Source organism: Anopheles maculipalpis, chromosome 2RL (genome assembly GCF_943734695.1).
Source record: "Anopheles maculipalpis chromosome 2RL, idAnoMacuDA_375_x, whole genome shotgun sequence".
In the NCBI taxonomy this organism is placed as follows: Eukaryota; Metazoa; Arthropoda; class Insecta; order Diptera; family Culicidae; genus Anopheles; species Anopheles maculipalpis.
This window is the reverse complement of record NC_064871.1, coordinates 13,221,731-13,242,408: the sequence shown is the minus strand read 5'-3', so window position 1 is coordinate 13,242,408 and position 20,678 is coordinate 13,221,731. Positions and strand designations below refer to the sequence as shown.

The window sequence follows — 20,678 nt, the reverse complement described above, 5'->3', positions numbered from 1 at the left end:
ACGTCGGTTACGTGAATTTTCACAGTTCCATTTTTTGCTCTAAACGGCCAGCCATTTGTTTCTCTTTTTTGTTGTGCCAATAAGGAATGAGTTCGATTCGCAAAGTGTTTATTAAATTTGTGTCCCGAGCATCGCTATTCCCCTGGGTGGGGTGCGCGAACACACATCGCGCGAGCACGCCATTTGTGAGAGCATAAGAGCACAGTGGGTGCACCGTAGTAGGCCAGTGGTTAAAAATAACAGCGCGCACCAGACGCAACCACAACCCGCGTATTTTGTGTTGGCTGTGTGTAGAGTGAAGTGGGAGAACTGTTGAGATGATGACTACAGCGCAATGATCTCACCTGTCTCTGCTCCACGCACCACGCATACGTCCGGTAGCGAATGGTGGCGTCTACTCACCTCCAGCCTGTGTGTGTGTGGGGTTGGAAAGAAGTGTGTAAAGAACGGCATTGAAGACGGCATCGCAATAATGGAACGTTCAATTCGGTGCGTATCTTTCTACCTCATCGAGCGTGAACCACTGCACTAAACCTCAAAAAGGCTGTCCCAACCATGGCGTACCGTACTTGTACGTCGGTTAGTGTTCGGTAGTGTTGATTGGTGGTTTTTTTTCGCAACTTTTTGTGGTAAAAATCGTAACAAGTGAAGTAACTTGGCCAGTGGGTAAGCAAACCCACACGAGGAAGTAGATATGAGTGCGCTGATTGCAACAGTGACATGTGTTTATTATTGGCTTAAGCATCCGCAAGGTGTGTTATCATCACCAACACCTGCGTGTGTCGGTGCTGGGCTAGAGTGCATCCATCAGTGAACTACCTCAAACCAGCCACCCTCCCCGTACCCACACAGGTGGTTTTAGATTCCATTTCCCAAAAACCCAACAAGAAAACTTCTGGTGTGTATTTCATCAAGTGCAACCCCTCCGGCCCACCACATTCCAAACAGCCATCCACCGGCCACATATCCGCTTGGTAATTCTAAACCTTAAGCTGGATAAGAAGCTTCCTTTCTAAAAGCGCCTTTTTGCGTAATACTTCTTTAACTTTTGCACACACACACAAAACCGAAAACAATACTCGCGAACAACGTTCGCGTAGTGCACAATAACGGTTCGACCCCAATGCCTCTGCGCCCACAGAGGAGCCAAAACGTGGAGGTCACGGAGTGAAATCGCGAAAATTTGTGTTCAGACCTCTCCAGCTCAACTACTTCACGGACAAAGCCTACCTCGCGTGGAAATCTCACAAGCCTCCCCCAAAGATTGTGCGTCATTGCACGCGCCGCTGCCATCACCGTGCTCTGCCAGTGTTCCGTAAAAGAATGCACTAATCCTAACGCTGAAGGAAACACGACAAAGGAAAATGCTTTAAGACGTTTCGTTGTTCGTTATTGTTCTCTTGATTTAAGGAGTTGTATCCCAATGCTTGCGGTGACAGTGTAATTTTATACATACCATACTATTCACAGGGCATCATAATAGTGCAACTGTCAACTGTTAATGTGCGACTCAGTGTAAGCAAGTGTAAGTGTTGGTGTGGAGGCGAATGCAGTGATCTAACAGTGGAGTTTAAAGGGTGGACAATTGTACCGCCCATACGATCAACTAGCTGCAACAGAAAGTCATGCTTCCGGTCAACGAGTTGCTACACAAACACTGATCACATCTGGGCCCGGTCTTAAACTTGACCATCAGACATCGTTAAATGGATACGGTATGTATTAGCGAATTGCTTTAGCACACAGGGTGATCTGTGTAGTGATATATATTTTTGAATTAAAATATTTCATATTTACTCTTGATAAGCACGAAGCTGAAAAAAGTTTTTGATAAAACATTGTTTTGGGAATTTGTTTGTATAAGATTAATATTCTGGATATTATTTTTAAATACTTAGTATGAACTTTCCTTTCCTACTTATTGTTTAATAAGTTAATTAACTTATTGAATAAAGTTTTAAAAGGCAGCTACAGTGACTGCGAGATGATGAGATCGGTTCCTTACTTTTCAACTGAAATTATTTTTATGGTAAAACAATTCTGACGATGTTAATGTGTGGCTTTTACACATACAATAGAATGTGCATTTCAAAATTTTTTTTACTGAAATCAATACTAAGTAACGTCATGGGAAAGTCAAATCCTAACCATTCATTTTTAATGATGAACAACAAAAGAGTTAATAACAAACAAACGTATTCATTACAAATTTACTATATGTTAATATGTTATATTAATTTTTTTAGTTTACGTGTTACGGCTCTGGGCCATATAAGCTGATTTTGTACAAAATTTTCATGTCATTTCCTACTTGTTTTTTAACCTTATCCTAGTCTTGCTTGGTTGATGATGTGTAATACCATCAGCGCGTTCAGGGGCGTTCGGGATAATTTTGACAGTCACCTACGGAGAAAGAAAAAAAAATTTATGGCAAAATTAATCATCGGGAATTTTTTTTTTTTGTTTTAGAAATAGTAGCTTACCATGTATTTTATTCATTTTATTCAAAATATCCGCCGCCCTCGGCTTCTATTACGGCCTCCACCCGTCTCCGGAACGGGGAACAAGCCCTGAAGACAGTTTTGGCAGGGTAGGGCCACGAAAACGGACTTGATTTTCGCCATCAGCTCCGCCTTGGTGTTGCTGGAGGTTCTGTTGGTGTCCCGTTCCACCGCGCTCCACACGAAATAATCCATTGGATTAAGATCCGGGGAGCTGGGAGGCCACACATTCGGCGCGGTGAAGTCGTTGAAATTGGCCGCCAACCACTTTATCGTTTTGGAGGCTGTATGCGGAATCCTGCTGGAACACGTACGGTCTGCCGTTGGCCACTCTCGTGATCCGAGGCTTTACGACGGTGTCCAGCATGGAAATGTACCGCGTTCCGCGTTCAGCCTCAGCCCCTGCTCGAAAAAGTGGGGCGGCATCACGTCCACTTCCGATGACACGCAGGAAAACGCCTGTGGCACATCCGCCGGGCAGTAAGCCAACCACCGGTTGTTCTGGGTGTTAACCTTCTGGTCCTGGCAGAAGTTTTTCTCATCAGAGAAAAACCACAGCGTGCCAGGCTCCACGGGATGCTTTAGCAAGTTGAGCAGCTTCTTGGCGTTCCCCAACCGACGCTCGCGGCCCTTCTCTGTCTACAACTGACCTCTTCGGCGCTTGTAAGAGAAGTACCGGAGGTCGTCATTCAAGGCCATTTTCATCGTGGATGGTGCCACCTCCATCTCACGTGCCAACGGCCGAATTCCGATCCCCGGATTTTCCATCACGCGCGCCTGGAGGTCAGCCAGGAAAGCGTCGGTCCGCACGTCATCCCGCCGCTGAGAATGTGGTTTTCGTGCTGCCACCGCTTCGTCGTCATCGCTGTTTTCTCCCAGCTCACTCCGGATCGCCTTCACCGTGTTCAGCGAACACTGCACGCACTGCATGATGTCGCGGTTGTCGCGTCCGGCGCTGATCATCATGATGCATGTAATCCGCTTCCATAATGTACTCTTTTTTGGCATTTTTTTTATCACGGGATGTTTTCGCTGCTTGTTTCGTACACTTTTAGCTGTCGAATGATGTATTGCTTGTTTTCCTATGCCAACTCCATCACGAGTTATAAACAAAAATGTAACTGTCAAAATTATCCCGAACGCCTATTAGAAATAAAACATCGTTTGACAATTTTATGAGTAACTATAAAGTTGTAGTATGACGCTTATGTTTTGATCAGTTTGCTATGAACGTTCTAAAGCTTGAATTGACTGATCGCAGTAGTGTTTAAAATTTCACATAAAAGAATTCAGCCATTTTTTAGACCAAAAACATTGATACTTTTTTCCAAGATTGCTCATTGAAGGAAACAGTAGCGACACAAACTAGTTGAACTCATAACTCCATAACTGTGCACTTTCGACACAGAAGGCTAGTAAATATTACATCACAATTTTTTTTTAAATATACGTCGCACTAAAACCGATGGTCCCCACCCCACCGATGGCAAAGATTGAAAACGGAAATTAGAACCACAAATTGAGCCAACCTGCAACCACGATCACCCTACTATTGCCTACTGTTAATAATTCAATTTTCCATCCACGCTCTCCGTTGTTCATACCAGTGTCCACGCACTGCGGGCTAGTTCAGTGTGCCACTATATACGATGCGTTAACACCCATCTCATACACGTGTGTAACGTATACACCACCAAGTTAGGTGATAATGTGTGCTGGTTGGTTTGGGCTGTGTTTCCTAATCGATCCCACCGACATAGCGTTGGGTGATGTGGGCAATTAGTTAGTGGCATGGTTCGTTAGTTATAGTTCCTCTATCTGCACCACGAAAGCAACACAGCGGCCAATCAATGCTTTCAAGCTGTTCACCATTTCGAATCAATGTGTTATTGTGAATGAGTCATGCTTTATAACACCATGCATAATGCATGATCTTCCGACAGAGGATGTTCACCCTGTTCATTTAAGGTTCACTTAGCAGAGTAGAATTGTTAATCAGAAGCACAAGTTCAAGTTTGATTCGTTTTATTAGCTTATATATTTCAAGTAATTTTTAACGGATGTTTTCAATTCAAATGAATTTAAAATTTTAGTTTAACTCCCATCCGACCTTTCTTCAACGGTTTACTGATAAGACAGTTTCAATCATTCTGTTGTGATAACACTACGCCTCTCACGCAAAGCTGTTAATTGCTGTAGATTAGCTCTATCCACGAGCAATCGCTTCATAACAGCTGTTTAAAGAAATAGAAACATTAGATTTTTTTACTAACTGTCAAAATGCTTTTCTTTACGTACAAACACTTTTTTCAATAATCTTCATCGGCAAACACAAAGCATAGAACGCTTAAAACGTTCATCTCTGTTCGTCGTTTGAGTTGGCTTTCCCACTTTTACGCTGTTTTTGATTGCCCATACCATTGAATTTGCCATTTTTTTCGTGACCTTTTTTCTTTCCATTTCCAGGGCTATTGCGGGAAGGTTTGCTTTGTTGACGATCCTCCTCGCTACTGGTGATGGGTTGCTTGGGTGGTAATGCAGGTTCTTCTAGTCGATTGACCATAGGGATACTTTTTGGAATGTTTGGGGGAACTGTTAAGCTTAGAGTATCCATCATATAAGGCGTTTTTTTAGCAGCTTTCAACTGCTCTATTGGTTTAATTGTTACGGCAACGTTGGAATTCTTTGGAGAATCCAAACTGTATGCAACCGCTTTAGAGTTGCTGGTAGATTTAATGCCTATGTATCGCTTATTGCGAATATTAACTATCTCTTCGGAGCTTTCATTTGGTTGCTCCTCTTGCCAGATCTTCATTTTAAAGTAAGGAGCCGCAAGAACAACCGATGTTGCTAATAACTGAAACACAACGACCCGTAGAATGCCCATTCTAATTGGCTGTAACTCGAACTTCACACAATATACTGTAGCTATTTTGTACAAATTGAACATTTATATGTAATCTTTGTTAACTTCACCGATTGCAATATAATAGCATTTCAATTAAATAGTAAATCACCTACATGCGAACATAAACGTAATGCAACAATAATTGCTTCAAGCCGTGTGCCAGTAGTATAAAAGTCAGACATCGTATCGAATCCCTAGCACTTGCAACCCATCATTTGGAGTTTCAGCTTCTTTTGCCCAGCTACCAACCATTATCTAACCCAAACCTACAACAATGAAGGCCACTCTCTTCTTCCTCGTCGTCGTCCTGTGCGTCGTAGCGATCTCGGCCCGTGACAGCGAGAATCAGGGCAAGGGACAAGGCAAGGGCAAAGGCAAGGAGAGTGCGGCGGTCGAAGCTGGCCAGAAAGTAGGCGTTGGTAAGGGTAATGGCAAGGGCCAGGAGAAGGGAAACGCCGCTGAACGTGCTGAAGCTGGCCGTGCACATGCCCAGAACGGAGGAAAGGGCAAGGAGAATGGAAAGGGCAAGGAGAATGGAAAGGGCAAGGAGAACGGAAAGGGCAAGGGCAAGAACTGAACAGACGATGGAACTGCTGAACTGAAATTATGATAATAAAGTAACACGAAATACATCGAAATAATATTGGCATTTTATTTGAAATGGCAGAAGTATTTGTAGAGATGAATGAGGCTCAGACATTCAATTGAGTTAGGATCATATTTGAGGATGCTCAATTGGTTTCAATGTCAACTGAACGGTTTGAATAAGCAGATAACATATCCGACGACTACACTTTCAAAGATATTAATTGTGGACATTCTTAGTCCTGACGATTAGCCAGACGATGATGATCTGTTATGACTTGCCAGAACTATTTTTGCTCAATAGACTAAATTATAATAAACAGATGAGACAGATGAGTCCTTCTTATGGGAATAGAGTCCTGATGACATATCCTGTCGTGAGAAACAAATAAAACTCTTTAGAATCTATGATGCCTCATTGTCCAAGAGTCAAAGTATATAAATAAGAAGTTGTCTTTATCACTTGTCATAGGGGCCCAGAGTTGACGCACCCATTGTACTGCTGCCAATGGCTTTCAAACATTTTTCTCTGCTTCACGGTCCACTATTGTACATTGTTGAGTAGCGTGCGGATTATAACCTTGTTTAAAAAACTTTTGATACTTTATTCGCAACTAATTCGCTGTTCGAACAGATTACTAAAAAGGCGACAAAAAATCACTAAAATTTCGTTTTGTCTTTCTCACTTTTGCTTTTATATTGACCTTGTCACATTCCTCCTAGCGGATCCCTTATTCTTTGTTTCAAACAAAAAACCTTTTTCTGACCGGCTTGTTTACTTCACCGGTTTGAAATTGTTAACGTACTGATAATTCACGCGACTAATTAAATCAAGGCGCTAACCGCTGAGCGATGTATTAGCTAAGTCGGTCGTCACACCGAAGAAGCGGGTATCGAATCTCATTCATACCGTGTCCACGTAAGCAGGGTTTGGGTAAAATGGATAGAATCAAGTCAACGCAAAACCAAAAAAGATAGGCCTCGACCACTCGAGGTAGTAAAGTCAATGAAGAAGAAGATACTGCAATTTAGATTGCATTTGCTAGATTGACTTTTAATGATTTGTAGCTTGTTTCGTCGCTTTTATCAGACATGTCGTCCACTATATAACACGTTGAACAAGCATCAAAGAAACATAGCGCATCGTGCCACTATTGCCACACCAACATCAAACCCAAGCCTACAACAATGAAGGCTACTCTCTTCTTCCTGGTCGTCGTCCTGTGCGTCGTAGCGATCTCGGCCCGTGACAGCGAGAATCAGGGCAAGGGACAAGGCAAGGGCAAAGGCAAGGAGAGTGCGGCGGTCGAAGCTGGCCAGAAAGTAGGCGTTGGTAAGGGTAATGGCAAGGGACAGGAGAAGGGAAACGCCGCTGAACGTGCTGAAGCTGGCCGCGCACATGCCCAGAACGGAGGAAAGGGCAAGGAGAATGGAAAGGGCAAGGAGAACGGAAAGGGCAAGGGCAAGAACTGAACAGGTGATGGAACCGCTGAACTGAAATTATGATAATAAAGTAACACGAAATCATCGAAATAATATTGGCTTTTATTTGATTGCGATGAAGGTTGAATATGTGTGATAATGTTAGAAGTTCATTTGATGGCATTTGATGGATTATCATACGGATAATCATCAGGAAAAGATCGTGATATCAGGCAAAAGGATGTTTGAGTTCGTTGTGGTAACTGAAAGATCTCTGACCAACCTGAGGATTTAAAGTATCTAATGTGATCCACATGAAACAAAATGGGCACACAATCATCATATGCCTTGGAGAAAATATACATATTCGTTATAAAGATACTTAAAAAAAATTAAATTTTGTCTCGATTAAATAATATGAATAAAAAAAACGATTCTTTCAATTGTATCTTTTTGAAGTTTTTAAAAAGTAGACTTAACCGTCTACTACGTCACAAGGTGATTCGTTCGACTTAGTTTTCCTATCAAATGAAAAAGTCCGTTGTGAAAAGAATCTGAAGAAAGAATCGAACTATAACATGATTATGTACATAAAATATACATCAAGTAACGAAAGCAGCTGTCAGAAATAGAAACGTTTTAAAATCAGCCTAAAGTTATCGATCTATGGGACATTGCCATTATGAGCTACGTGTGGTAACTTAATTATAGTATGTGGTTACCTGAATATATAAAAATAGGTTATTTATTTATAATTAATTATGACGGTCCAGTGCCGTATTGTTATATAAAAATAGGTTGACTAGTAAATTATTTACGATCAGCATATTTCTGTTTAAACGATCTTTTAATCTCCTCAAAGATGATAATCCCTACAAAAATGTCCTGAATAATTCGGATTTCTTATTCTCAATGCCAAATGAACTAATTTTCTAATTTTTACTAATTATCACCCAATTATAGGTTTAGATGATACTTACTGATCATTTCATCATTGAATTAGGTCATTACATAATTTATTCAAATGCACCCAAGAATGAATTTATTTCCTATCAGATTAATCGACATTTAACGATTTGTCACTCGAGTCAACGTCGCCATCACACTTGTGTCCTACTATAAAAGCGACTGTCCAAGCATCAAAGCATTACACCACATCGAGCTACTCCAGCTAAACCGTCCAACCTTACCTACAACAATGAAGGCTACTCTTTTCTTCCTGATCGTCGTCCTGTGCGCAGTCGCGTTGGCTGCTCCAGGATCTGAGCAGAAGAGAGAAGGAAAGGGCAAGGGCGAAGGAAAGGGTAAGGGCAAGGGCAACCGTCAAGAGGTGGCGGAGTCGGGCTCCCAGGAAAACGGACAGGATGGCAGCTCGGAAGAAGATCGTGGTGGAAAGGGAGCCAAGGGAGGAAAGGCCGGCAAGGGTGGAAAGGGAGGAAAGGGAGACATGGAAAGTGAGATGCGCAGCTCTAGGCGTCCAATGGAAAGCCCTGCAGGAAAGGGAAAGAGCGAGCAGCAGAAGGGTCGTGACAATGGCCCCAAGCCTAAGGAACATGGCAAGGGCAAGAAGAACTAAGCTGATGATCGACCTGAACGTTGACGAAGAATAAAGTAAAAATTGGAAAACAAAAACTATTCATCCGATTGCTCATTTTGAAGTCCACTTTCAATAAGATTATTGCATTGTCAATCTACGTTTGCAGACTATTTCACGTTCTAAGTCACCGTCAGTTCTATTGCTATACCTAAGTTTAAAGTTATTCTTCGTTTTTTTTGTTGGTTTATAGCGATCTTCTACGGTCACACTGGTCGTGAAATGGTTTACTAGATTTATTCGCACTACTGAGGAGCGTAAAGATGAGCCCCGAATCGCCTCCTCCACCGGATTGTCCCTACATACCCACAATTTGCGATCATACAAAATTTAATTATTCGTAATTTCAGACCGCTCCTTCTTCAGAAGGGACTCAATACCATAGGACTCCTCTTGGCTTAATGGCCTTCTAAGGACATATGTAATGTATGCCTCTAAAATATGTATGCCTCTTATGTAATAGCTTGCACTAGACTCATGGAAACCTCGTAGTTGGATAGTCAGTAATCTATAAAAGAGAATTAATGGCATTTGACTCTGCTGTTACAGTGTGAAGACCAATGCCGCTATCACCTCAACCAATAAACCACTCCTTTCAACTGTATATTTAACTACAGGACATAAATAAGACTTGCCCCTTAAAGAAGGTGCTCGTCAGCGACCCGTTCGGCACGAGGCGTTAAGGAGCACAGCGAGCTCGTTGGCTGGATCAAGTGGAGTCAAATCTGTCTGAGATCGGATGCAGCCGTGAAAGGAGGCTTGCAGCCCTAAACCGAATTTCGTGAAAACTGATTGGCGACCTGGCCTTGTCGATGCGACGTGCTCAATTCTGAGCAGGCCAAGAAGTAGAAGAAGAAGAAGACATAAATAACACATAGAGGCTGCTTTTTTACGTTTGTTCGGAAAATCCTTAAGCCAAGAAGAAAATGAGAAGGAGAGAAAAGGAAAGATAAAGTGAAAGAGAGTATGATAATGAGCGAAAAATTGAGTAAAAGTTGTGTCTACTAATAATTTTGAGATGTTTATCTCCTACTTTTTCCACTTGGTTTGGGACATGCCAGCCATTTAATGAAATATCCATGACATGATCGCAAAGTTCCAAATGCCTATAGCAAATCTCCCTTAATTGAAATGGAGATTCGATTATTGTCGCTCAAGATTTTCCTCCATACATTTGAAAAATTTCACTGAGTGATTCAAAAGTTTCTTTATATGAATAGAAACCCTATATAGATACCACGCAGCTGGTTAGTCGGATCTCACGACGGGGAAATGGTCCAGGTGGGACTTGAACCCCAGTCCTGTCGTGCTCATCTTCTATTATAACAATCACTTACCATTAGAATCCATTCCATCGAATACAGCACGACATGATCCTCGTTCATTATTCTCAACGACAACTAAAGTAATTTTCTCATCTTTACTAATTACCACTTAATTTTATGTGTTGATGATAGTTAATGACCATTTCATCATTGAATTAGGTCATTACATAAATTATTCAAATGCACTTAAGAATAAATTTATTTTCCATCCCATTCATCGACATTTAACGATTTGTCACTCGAGCCAACTTCGCCATCACACTTGTGTCCTACTATAAAAGCGACTGTCCAAGCATCAAAGCATTACACCACATCGAGCTACTCCAGCTAAACCGTCCAACCTTACCTACAACAATGAAGGCTACTCTTTTCTTCCTGATCGTCGTCCTGTGCGCAGTCGCGTTGGCTGCTCCAGGATCTGAGCAGAAGAGAGAAGGAAAGGGCAAGGGCGAAGGAAAGGGTAAGGGCAAGGGCAACCGTCAAGAGGTGGCGGAGTCGGGCTCCCAGGAAAACGGACAGGATGGCAGCTCGGAAGAAGATCGTGGTGGAAAGGGAGCCAAGGGAGGAAAGGCCGGCAAGGGTGGAAAGGGAGGAAAGGGAGACATGGAAAGTGAGATGCGCAGCTCCAGGCGTCCAATGGAAAGCCCTGCAGGAAAGGGAAAGGGTGAGCAGCAGAAGGGTCGTGATAATGGTCCCAAGCCTAAGGAACATGGCAAGGGCAAGAAGAACTAAGCTGATGATTGACCTAAATTTTGACGAGCAATAAAGAATAATTTGGAAAAAAAATATCGACTCGATTTTCTAGTGATGCGATGCAGTATCGAATCCAGAATCTCGAAGGTTCTAAGTGGAGTAGAAGAATATGGCCCATATCACATTGCATCTGCTGACCGCGGGGAGAGATTCTTTGTAGTTTTGGAAAAAATGCTACCTTGAGAGAATTAATCGCAACTATCGGGATTTGGCCTGGGAACGAATTTTTTTTTTTGTGGAACGTGTTTGCCGGTGTACTAAGAGTAAATTCTCTTCCACCTCAGTACTTTTTTTCGCGGATTTCTGCCTCCGAATTCCGGTTCGATTCGGGAGCGATGCGGCTTTCGCTTTAGGATTCGATCCGGTTAGGCATCGAATCCCGGATTCAAGTTCCCATCACTTGTTCTTTGAGATCTGGGCACCTTACACCACCTTTAAGATCTGGGAGATCTGGGCTCCCCCACCGTGACCGCAAAATCCATGTACCACGCGTATTCGTAAACCCAAATATATGGTAGGTAAAGGCACCTCCAGCTCTTACTTTCATTTTAGACCCCTTTTTACCAATAGGTCAATAGCTATCACTAGAGTTATGTAATTACTGATTGAACTTAGATTTCTAGATTAGAAGACCGACGACCATGACTTTAGCAGGTCGTTAAGCCAAGAGGAGCCCTATGGTAGTGAGTCCTTGCTTAGGAGGTACGGTCTGAAATTAAGAATAATTGAATTTTGCATGATCGCAAACTGTGAGCATGTGGGGACAATCCAGTGGAGGAGGCGATTCGGGGCTCATCTTCACGCTCCTCAGTAGTGCAAACTATCTATTCAACTGATTGATACCAAAAATTTTAGTAAACCATTTCACGACCAGTGTGACCGTAGAAGATCGCTATAAACCAACAAAAAAACGAAGAATAACTTTAAACTTAGGTATAGCAATAGAACTGACGGTGACTTAGAACGTGAAATAGTCTGCAAACGTAGATTGACAATGCAATAATCTTATTGAAAGTGGACTTCAAAATAAGCAATCGAATGAATAGTTTTTGTTTTCCAATTTTTACTTTATTCTTCGTCAACGTTCAGATCGATCATCAGCTTAGTTCTTCTTGCCCTTGCCATGTTCCTTAGGCTTGGGGCCATTGTCACGACCCTTCTGCTGCTCGCTCTTTCCCTTTCCTGCAGGGCTTTCCATTGGACGCCTGGAGTTGCGCATCTCACTTTCCATGTCTCCCTTTCCTCCCTTTCCACCCTTGCCGGTCTTTCCTCCCTTGGCTCCCTTTCCACCACGATCTTCTTCCGAGCTGCCATCCTGTCCGTTTTCCTGGGAGGCCGACTCCGCCACCTCTTGACGGTTGCCCTTGCCCTTACCCTTTCCTTCGCCCTTGCCCTTTCCTTCTCTCTTCTGCTCAGATCCTGGAGCAGCCAACGCGACTGCGCACAGGACGACGATCAGGAAGAAAAGAGTAGCCTTCATTGTTGTAGGTAAGGTTGGACGGTTTAGCTGGAGTAGCTCGATGTGGTGTAATGCTTTGATGCTTGGACAGCCGCTTTTATAGTAGGACACAAGTGTGATGGCGAAGTTGGCTCGAGTGACAAATCGTTAAATGTCGATTAATCTGATAGGAAATAAATTCATTCTTGGGTGCATTTGAATAAATTATGTAATGACCTAATTAAATGATGAAATGATAACTAACTGTCATCAACACATAAAATTAGGTGGTAATTAGTAAAGATGAGAAAATTACTTTAGTCGTTGAGATTAATGAATGAGGATCATGTCGTGCTGTCTTCAACACGAGCTAGCTTCTTATGCTAAATGATTGTTGTAACATCCACCGGGACCGGGGTTCAAATTTCTTTGAGACCTTTCCTCTTTTTGAGAACTGACTATCCAATAACGTAGTATCTATAAAAGGTTTCGTTCGATAAAAAGGAAATTTTGAATCATTTAGTGGAATTTTTGAAACGGATCGTAGAATATTCCAAGCATATTGTTGGACTTTCAAATCAGTCTGAGCTAGAGGTTTGCAACACAACTGTGGAACTTTTGATGGACATAGTGGAATTTCTACTGAGCATTTAGGTTTATCTGATCGTAAACCAACAAAATGGAAAAAGTCATCCAATAGTTGGTTTGCATCAACCCGCTGCATCATTCTTATTTTAATGTTTGAGTTTCTATGCCCCAATTAATTGTAAAATTTATTTCAATTAATGCTTCTTTAAAGCAAGGAATAAGGAGGAAAAGCCTTATCAATATGATTATAGAATTTGTTCAACACAAGCGGTGTGAACAATACGGCACTGGACCGACATAATAAATTATAAATAAATAAAATAATGCTTCTTTAAACCAGAGCTGTTGCCGAAATTTGTTAGCCGCGATGAAAATTTGTCCTCCGTGTTTTTGAAATATTCCATTGTATGATTACAAAGAGTCACAACAAGCTTGCGATTTTTAACTATACATTTGAACTATTCTCTTAAGTAATTCTAAAATTCCAATACGTAGATCAAACACTAAAAGTCTCATTAGCCATTATACAGCCGTTATGGTCACGAAGGCTATTATAAGCCAAGAAAAAAAGGTATAAAACTTAGTTATTGCATTAGAAGCAATGTCCTCTTAGGATATGAAATCAATTCTCGCGAATGCATGCACACCGCATAAAAGTGAGGCTGAATAATTCAGTTTTGAATTGACTGAGAACGTGAGAATAGTCTTGAAACGTAGATTGACCATGCCATAATCTTATTGAAAGTGGACTTCAAAATGAGCAATCGAATGAATAGTTTTTGTTTTCCAATTTTTACTTTATTCTTCGTCAAAATTTAGGTCAATCATCAGCTTAGTTCTTCTTGCCCTTGCCATGTTCCTTAGGCTTGGGACCATTATCACGACCCTTCTGCTGCTCACCCTTTCCCTTTCCTGCAGGGCTTTCCATTGGACGCCTAGAGCTGCGCATCTCACTTTCCATGTCTCCCTTTCCTCCCTTTCCACCCTTGCCGGCCTTTCCTCCCTTGGCTCCCTTTCCACCACGATCTTCTTCTGAGCTGCCATCCTGTCCGTTTTCCTGGGAGCCCGACTCCGCCACCTCTTGACGGTTGCCCTTGCCCTTACCCTTTCCTTCGCCCTTGCCCTTTCCTTCTCTCTTCTGCTCAGATCCTGGAGCAGCCAACGCGACTGCGCACAGGACGACGATCAGGAAGAAAAGAGTAGCCTTCATTGTTGTAGGTAAGGTTGGACGGTTTAGCTGGAGTAGCTCGATGTGGTGTAATGCTTTGATGCTTGGACAGTCGCTTTTATAGTAGGACACAAGTGTGATGGCGAAGTTGGCTCGAGTGACAAATCGTTAAATGTCGATTAATCGAATTTGAAGTAAATTTATTCTTGGGTGCATTTGAATAAATTATAAAATGACCTAATTCAATGATGAAATGATCAGTAAGTATCATCTAAACCTAAAATTGGGTGATAATTAGTAAAAATTAGAAAATTAGTTCAGTTGGCATTGAGAATAAGAAATCCGAATTATTCAGGACATTTTTGTAGGGATTATCATCGTTGAGGAGATTAAAAGATCGTTTAAACAGAAATATGCTGATCGTAAATAATTTACTAGTCAACCTATTTTTATATAACAATACGGCACTGGACCGTCATAATTAATTATAAATAAATAACCTATTTTTATATATTCAGGTAACCACATACTATAATTAAGTTACCACACGTAGCTCATAATGGCAATGTCCCATAGATCGATAACTTTAGGCTGATTTTAAAACGTTTCTATTTCTGACAGCTGCTTTCGTTACTTGATGTATATTTTATGTATATAATCATGTTATAGTTCGATTCTTTCTTCAGATTCTTTTCACGACGGGCTTATTCATTTTATAGGAAAACTAAGTCGAATGAATCACCTTGTGACGTAGTAGACCCTTAAGTAGAAATTTCAAAATCACCCAGGGAATCGGCAGTACGGATTCCCTGGGAAGCTGGTACGGCAGCTAAGGGTCACTATGGACGGGGTGCAGTGCAAGGTGAGAGTTTCGTGCATGCTGTCGGAATCGTTCGAATCTCACCGTCGTCTGAGGCAAGGGGATGAACTCTCCTGTCTACTGTTCAATATAGCATTGGAAGGTGTCATACGAAGCGCGGGCTAGACAACGATATCCGTGGCACGATTCTCTACCGGTCTCTCCAATTCCTTGGCTTCGTAGATGACATCGACATCATCGGACGGTTAACTGCGGCGGTGTGCGAGGCGTACACCCGATTGAAACGCGAGGCCAATAGAATTGGATTGAGAATCAATGCGACGAAGACAAAATACCTGCACGCCGGAGGCTCTGACCGTAATACAGCCCAACTCGGAAGCAGAGTATCAGTCGACGGTGACGATCTCGAGGTGGTAGAGGAGTTCTACTACCTTGGTACGATCGTAACTTCGGACAACAACGTAAGCAGCGAAATCCGAAGGCGCATTGATCAGGGGAATCGTGCCTACTAAGGACTCCACAAACTCCTGCGATCCAGAATACTCCAACAACACACAAAGTGAACGATTTACCGCACCTTGATACGTCCGGTAGTCCTCTACGGATACGAGTCTTGGACTATGCTGACGGAGGACGCCAATACTCTCGCCATTTTCGACGCGACGTTTGGCGGTGCTGATATCCTGGCGGAAAATCGTCAAAGCCGGAAGGATACGTTGACTGGGTTTTGCAGCCCTAGACCTAGTTTCCTGGAAACGTATTGGTGACTTGGCCATTTCTGTGCTCAACCATAAGTAGGTCAAGAATAAGAAGAAGAAGAAGAAGAATAATAATAAGAAGAAGAATTACGAAATATCATGTGATAAACCGATGGAAATTCCATCCTTTTATCGATTTATGGTTCTAATCGATGGAAGTTCCATGCTGGAACTTCTAACATTATCACACATATTCAACCTTCATCGCAATCAAATAAAGTCAATATTATTTCGATGTATTTCGTGTTACTTTATTATCATAATTTCAGTTCAGCAGTTCCATCGTCTGTTCAGTTCTTGCCCTTGCCCTTTCCGTTCTCCTTGCCCTTTCCATTCTCCTTGCCCTTTCCTCCGTTCTGGGCATGTGCGCGGCCAGCTTCAGCACGTTCAGCGGCGTTTCCCTTCTCCTGGCCCTTGCCATTACCCTTACCAACGCCTACTTTCTGGCCAGCTTCGACCGCCGCACTCTCCTTGCCTTTGCCCTTGCCTTGTCCCTTGTCCTGATTCTCGCTGTCACGGGCCGAAATCGCTACGACGCACAGGACGACGACCAGGAAGAAGAGAGTAGCCTTCATTGTTGTAGGCTTGGGTTTGATGTTGGTGTGGCAATAGTGGCTCGATGCGCTATGTTTCTTTGATGCTTGTTCAACGTGTTATATAGTGGACGACATGTCTGATAAAAGCGACGAAACAAGCTACAAATCATTAAAAGTCAATCTAGCAAATACAATCTAAATTGCAGTATCTTATTCTTCATTGACTTTACTACCTCGAGTGGTCGAGGCCTATCTTTTTTGGTTTTGCGTTGACTTGATTCTATCCATTTTACCCAAACCCTGCTTACGTGGACACGGTATGAATGAGATTCGATACCCGGTTCTTCGGTGTGACGACCGACTTAGCTAATACATCGCTCATCGGTTAGCGCCTTAATTGAATTAGTCACGTGAATTATCAGTACGTTAACAATTTTAAACCGGTGAAGTTAACGAGCTGGTCAGAAAAAGGTTTTTTGTTTGAAACGGAGAATAAGGGATCCGCTAGGAGGAATGCGACAAGGTCAATATAAAAGCAAAAGTGAGAAAGACAAAACGAAATTTTAATGTTTTTTTGTCGTCTTTTTAGTAATCTGTTCGAACAGCGAATTAGTTGCGAATAAAGTATCAAAAGTTGTTTAAACAAGGTTATAATCCGCACGCAACTCAACAATGTACAATAGTGGACCGTGAAGCAGAGAAAAATGTTTGAAAGCCATTGGCAGCAGTACAATGGGTGCGTCAAGTCTGGGCCCCTATGACAAGTGATAAAGACAACTTCTTACTTATATACTTTGACTCTTGGACAACGAGGCATCATAGATTCTAAAGAGTTTTATTTGTTTCTCACGACAGGATATGTCATCAGGACTCTATTCCCATAAGAAGGACTCATCTGTCTCATCTGTTTATTATAATTTAGTCTATTGAGCAAAAATAGTTCTGGCAAGTCATAACAGATCATCATCGTCTGGCTAATCGTCAGGACTAAGAATGTCCACGATTAATATCTTTGAAAGTGTAGTCGTCGGATATGTTATCTGCTTATTTCAAACCGTTCAGTTGACATTGAAACCAATTGAGCATCCTCAAATACGATCCTAACTCAATTGAATGTCTGATTCTCATTCATCTCTCCAAATACTCCTGCCAATTCAAATAAAATGCCAATATTATTTCGATATATTTCGTGTTACTTTATTATCATAATTTCAGTTCAGCAGTTCCATCATCTGTTCAGTTCTTGCCCTTGCCCTTTCCGTTCTCCTTGCCCTTTCCATTCTCCTTGCCCTTTCCTCCGTTCTGGGCATGTGCACGGCCAGCTTCAGCACGTTCAGCGGCGTTTCCCTTCTCCTGTCCCTTGCCATTACCCTTACCAACGCCTACTTTCTGGCCAGCTTCGACCGCCGCACTCTCCTTGCCTTTGCCCTTGCCTTGTCCCTTGCCCTGATTCTCGCTGTCACGGGCCGAGATCGCTACGACGCACAGGACGACGACGAGGAAGAAGAGAGTGGCCTTCATTGTTGTAGGTTTGGGTTGGTTGTTTTACGTTAAGGGTAGATAAAACAGTTGATGCGAACACGCTAACTTGCAATATGATGTAGATGCAGTACCCTCACCACGCTTTTATATCCAATCTAAACCACCAAATGACTATTAAAAAGACATTAGTTTTGGTGGATCATGTATGTGATTATGCATACTTAATGCCATTGTTGACCTAGAACTATAAATATTCTTTTGCCTGAACGTTAACACATGCTTTTAGTTATCGTCTTATTTGAACACGATTTTCTTACTTCTCTTACTTCTCCATAGATGAACAAAACGGAAAATTGCCTTCCAAAGCTAGAATTCACACTCTCGGTGGACGAAGAACATGCTCTCACACTGTACGAGGAGCTCGAGCAGACGGACATCAATCCGACCAATCTCAACGTAAACTGTTGCTGTGGTCTGCTACGCACCTCACCCTTCCACCAGCCAAAGTCTTCCTCAAGCCCTACCGGACGCCTTCAGGTGGATCCGTTGCGACGCGAAGACGGTGCACAAAATAGACATCACGAGCATCATCATCACCATTCGGAAGATACGGACCATGACTTTCATATCTCTACCGGTTCCTGCGAGGAGTACGAATGTGATAACACGCACTCCGATCGATGGCGCCAAAATGTAACACGCCGCAACGAACGGTACCGATCGTTTGGGTTGCTCGAGTCCAGTATTCTTAACAGCTTTCAGCTGCAAAACTTTCGCCGCAAGACGCCCAGTGTTTTCGACTCGTCGAGCTCATCGGGACAGACGAGCTGTAGCTCTACTGCATCGAGCATGATTGAGGACATTTCGGACAAGATCGACGAAATTGGCAAGCTCGACAGCAACATTCATTCGCTCATGTACAAATCGGTTGAGCTGCATAATGACATACTGGTAGGTTCCTGCTTAATGATTGAGCCTTAAGCAAACTAGGTATTTTATCGTTTAGTACAAAGTTATTTTAATTAAAAACATTTATTTGGTATCTTGCTCGTCACCAGTCTTTGGAAGCAACCACCAACCGCTTAATAGCCGATGCGAAGAAACTCTCAGACGACCTGGACGATGTACGATTCCTGGACGAGCTGATCGCCATCCTTAACGGGGACATTGGTCCAGTGATACACCGCGAATGGCCGTACAAAATCGACACAGACGCCCCAATAGAGGAAGGCACACCGGTCACCTAACCCACGGACCCAGGGACCAATCTCTGTGTCCGTCGTGCTGGAAGCCCTCCCATCCAGTCACCAGCACGCTCCATGAGCCGGTCCCATTATGCCGTTATTACACCGATGGATCCGCGTGACCGGAGGTGCCTTTGTTGTGCCGCGGCCATCGGGAAAAAGTATAGCAAATAGCCTACCAACACTTCAAGTAGATTTCTAAATCGATATAGCACAGCACACATTTCCTTCGGACAGCGCTGTTCCGACAGGAAACCAATGTCCACCCTCGGGTGGAAAGCTTATGCGTCGAACAAGCGTCGTCCTCGGTCTCGTTTACCGCGGTAATTGGCTTACAGGCGGGGACGGTCAGCCACGGCTGTCGTGTGCCGTCCAATATTCGATTTAATGCTTCCGGCAATGCAGCGATTTTGCTTGCCGTCTTTGACGTCTTTGACAGTTTGGCAAACGTCTTAGCCAGCATAATTGTAGGTAGGAATGTAGGAGCAATGTGAGTGTAATTTCAAAAATAGATCAAACAGAGCTAACCACGTCCACTGGGAGGTCGATTATCGTCGTATCATCTGCTTGCGAAGCGTGTTTCAAACCACGCTAACGAGCGTCATTATCGTAGATTAGAAAATTATACCTAAGTCAAACTGTTCTGCATACGTAGCTTGTACAATAAATGGCCCAATTGTGATACATATTAAACACGAGTGTTTTCTTCCTACTTTTTCTTTTGCAATGAACTAAGCACGTGTGAATAATTTCAATGTTAATTTACTTCCAAGGTCGCTGGTGTAATATTGTTACTCAAATTGAGAATTTAATTTAATTTTTGGATTTCCTTCTATGTCCTAGAAATTATGATAGCAAAATGATGTCCATCTCCTTGATGTCTTATTTCTTTAAAGTGATTCTTTATGTAATAACTTTATTCTTCGTCTACACTTTATTTTATCATATATTATTTATTATTTATGTTCCGTTAGGCTACACAAAAGTTGTCTTACGATTTAAATTGGGATAGGACATGAGGCGGCCGGTCATCACGGCCAGCACCAAAGCAGGATGGAGGCAATGAAGGAGGATTAGGCCAAGAAGCGACAATTTTCAAGTGATCTTCAATGGATCATTATTAGACGGGTTGGTGGTCGATAGTGGCTTCGGTTTTCACACGTCAGAACCGGAAGTTAAATCCCATCTGGACCGTTCTTACTGTCCGATATGGCATAAAGTAAGTTGGCCTAAAAGCGAAATTGGTTTATGAAGATGATTTCCAGCACGCGGAAGATAATACAACTACAACGTTTGATATCGCCTGAAATTGTGGCATTAGTCAGTTTACGGATGAATACATCGGTTTGGCGTTCCCAGCTACATAACGACCGCCCAGGGGCGCCAATTCGAGTCGAATCCCATCAGCTGGGATTAAATCATCGGTTCCTCAAGTCATCAGTCCTTTGCCACAGTCCTTTGGCCGATGATTTTACTTGGGCTGCGGACAGTATACAGGACAGACATTATGACATTAAGATGTCCGAGTTTTCCTGAATTTATTGCTCAACTACGAA

At 42.6% G+C, this 20,678-nt stretch overlaps 7 protein-coding genes across 7 annotated transcripts in view; 5 read left to right on the top strand and 2 right to left on the bottom strand.

The window, feature by feature from the left end:
* LOC126557756 (connectin-like) overlaps positions 1-20,678 on the top strand; it is a 378,559-nt gene that overhangs the window by 164,345 nt on the left and 193,536 nt on the right. The gene's annotated exons all lie outside the window — the stretch shown is intronic.
* Positions 1-20,678, top strand: part of LOC126558444 (1-acyl-sn-glycerol-3-phosphate acyltransferase alpha) — a 334,524-nt gene that overhangs the window by 207,449 nt on the left and 106,397 nt on the right. The gene's annotated exons all lie outside the window — the stretch shown is intronic.
* On the top strand, positions 1,570-19,137 carry LOC126558781 (uncharacterized). Its single transcript, XM_050214848.1, has 3 exons — positions 1,570-1,715; positions 18,215-18,829; positions 18,937-19,137. The coding sequence occupies exons 1-3, from the start codon at positions 1,707-1,709 to the stop codon at positions 19,123-19,125; spliced, it is 813 nt and encodes a 270-aa protein (XP_050070805.1). The 5' UTR covers positions 1,570-1,706; the 3' UTR covers positions 19,126-19,137.
* LOC126559429 (uncharacterized) lies at positions 8,615-9,006 on the top strand. The gene has a single exon (XM_050215584.1). It carries the CDS (start codon positions 8,615-8,617, stop codon positions 8,990-8,992), a length of 378 nt encoding a protein of 125 aa, XP_050071541.1. The 3' UTR covers positions 8,993-9,006.
* Positions 10,690-11,067, top strand: LOC126559430 (uncharacterized). The gene has a single exon (XM_050215585.1). It carries the CDS (start codon positions 10,690-10,692, stop codon positions 11,065-11,067), a length of 378 nt encoding a protein of 125 aa, XP_050071542.1.
* LOC126559428 (uncharacterized) lies at positions 12,185-12,568 on the bottom strand. Its single transcript, XM_050215583.1, has one exon. The coding sequence runs from the start codon at positions 12,566-12,568 to the stop codon at positions 12,191-12,193; it is 378 nt and encodes a 125-aa protein (XP_050071540.1). The 3' UTR covers positions 12,185-12,190.
* On the bottom strand, positions 13,947-14,324 carry LOC126559431 (uncharacterized). The gene has a single exon (XM_050215586.1). The coding sequence runs from the start codon at positions 14,322-14,324 to the stop codon at positions 13,947-13,949; it is 378 nt and encodes a 125-aa protein (XP_050071543.1).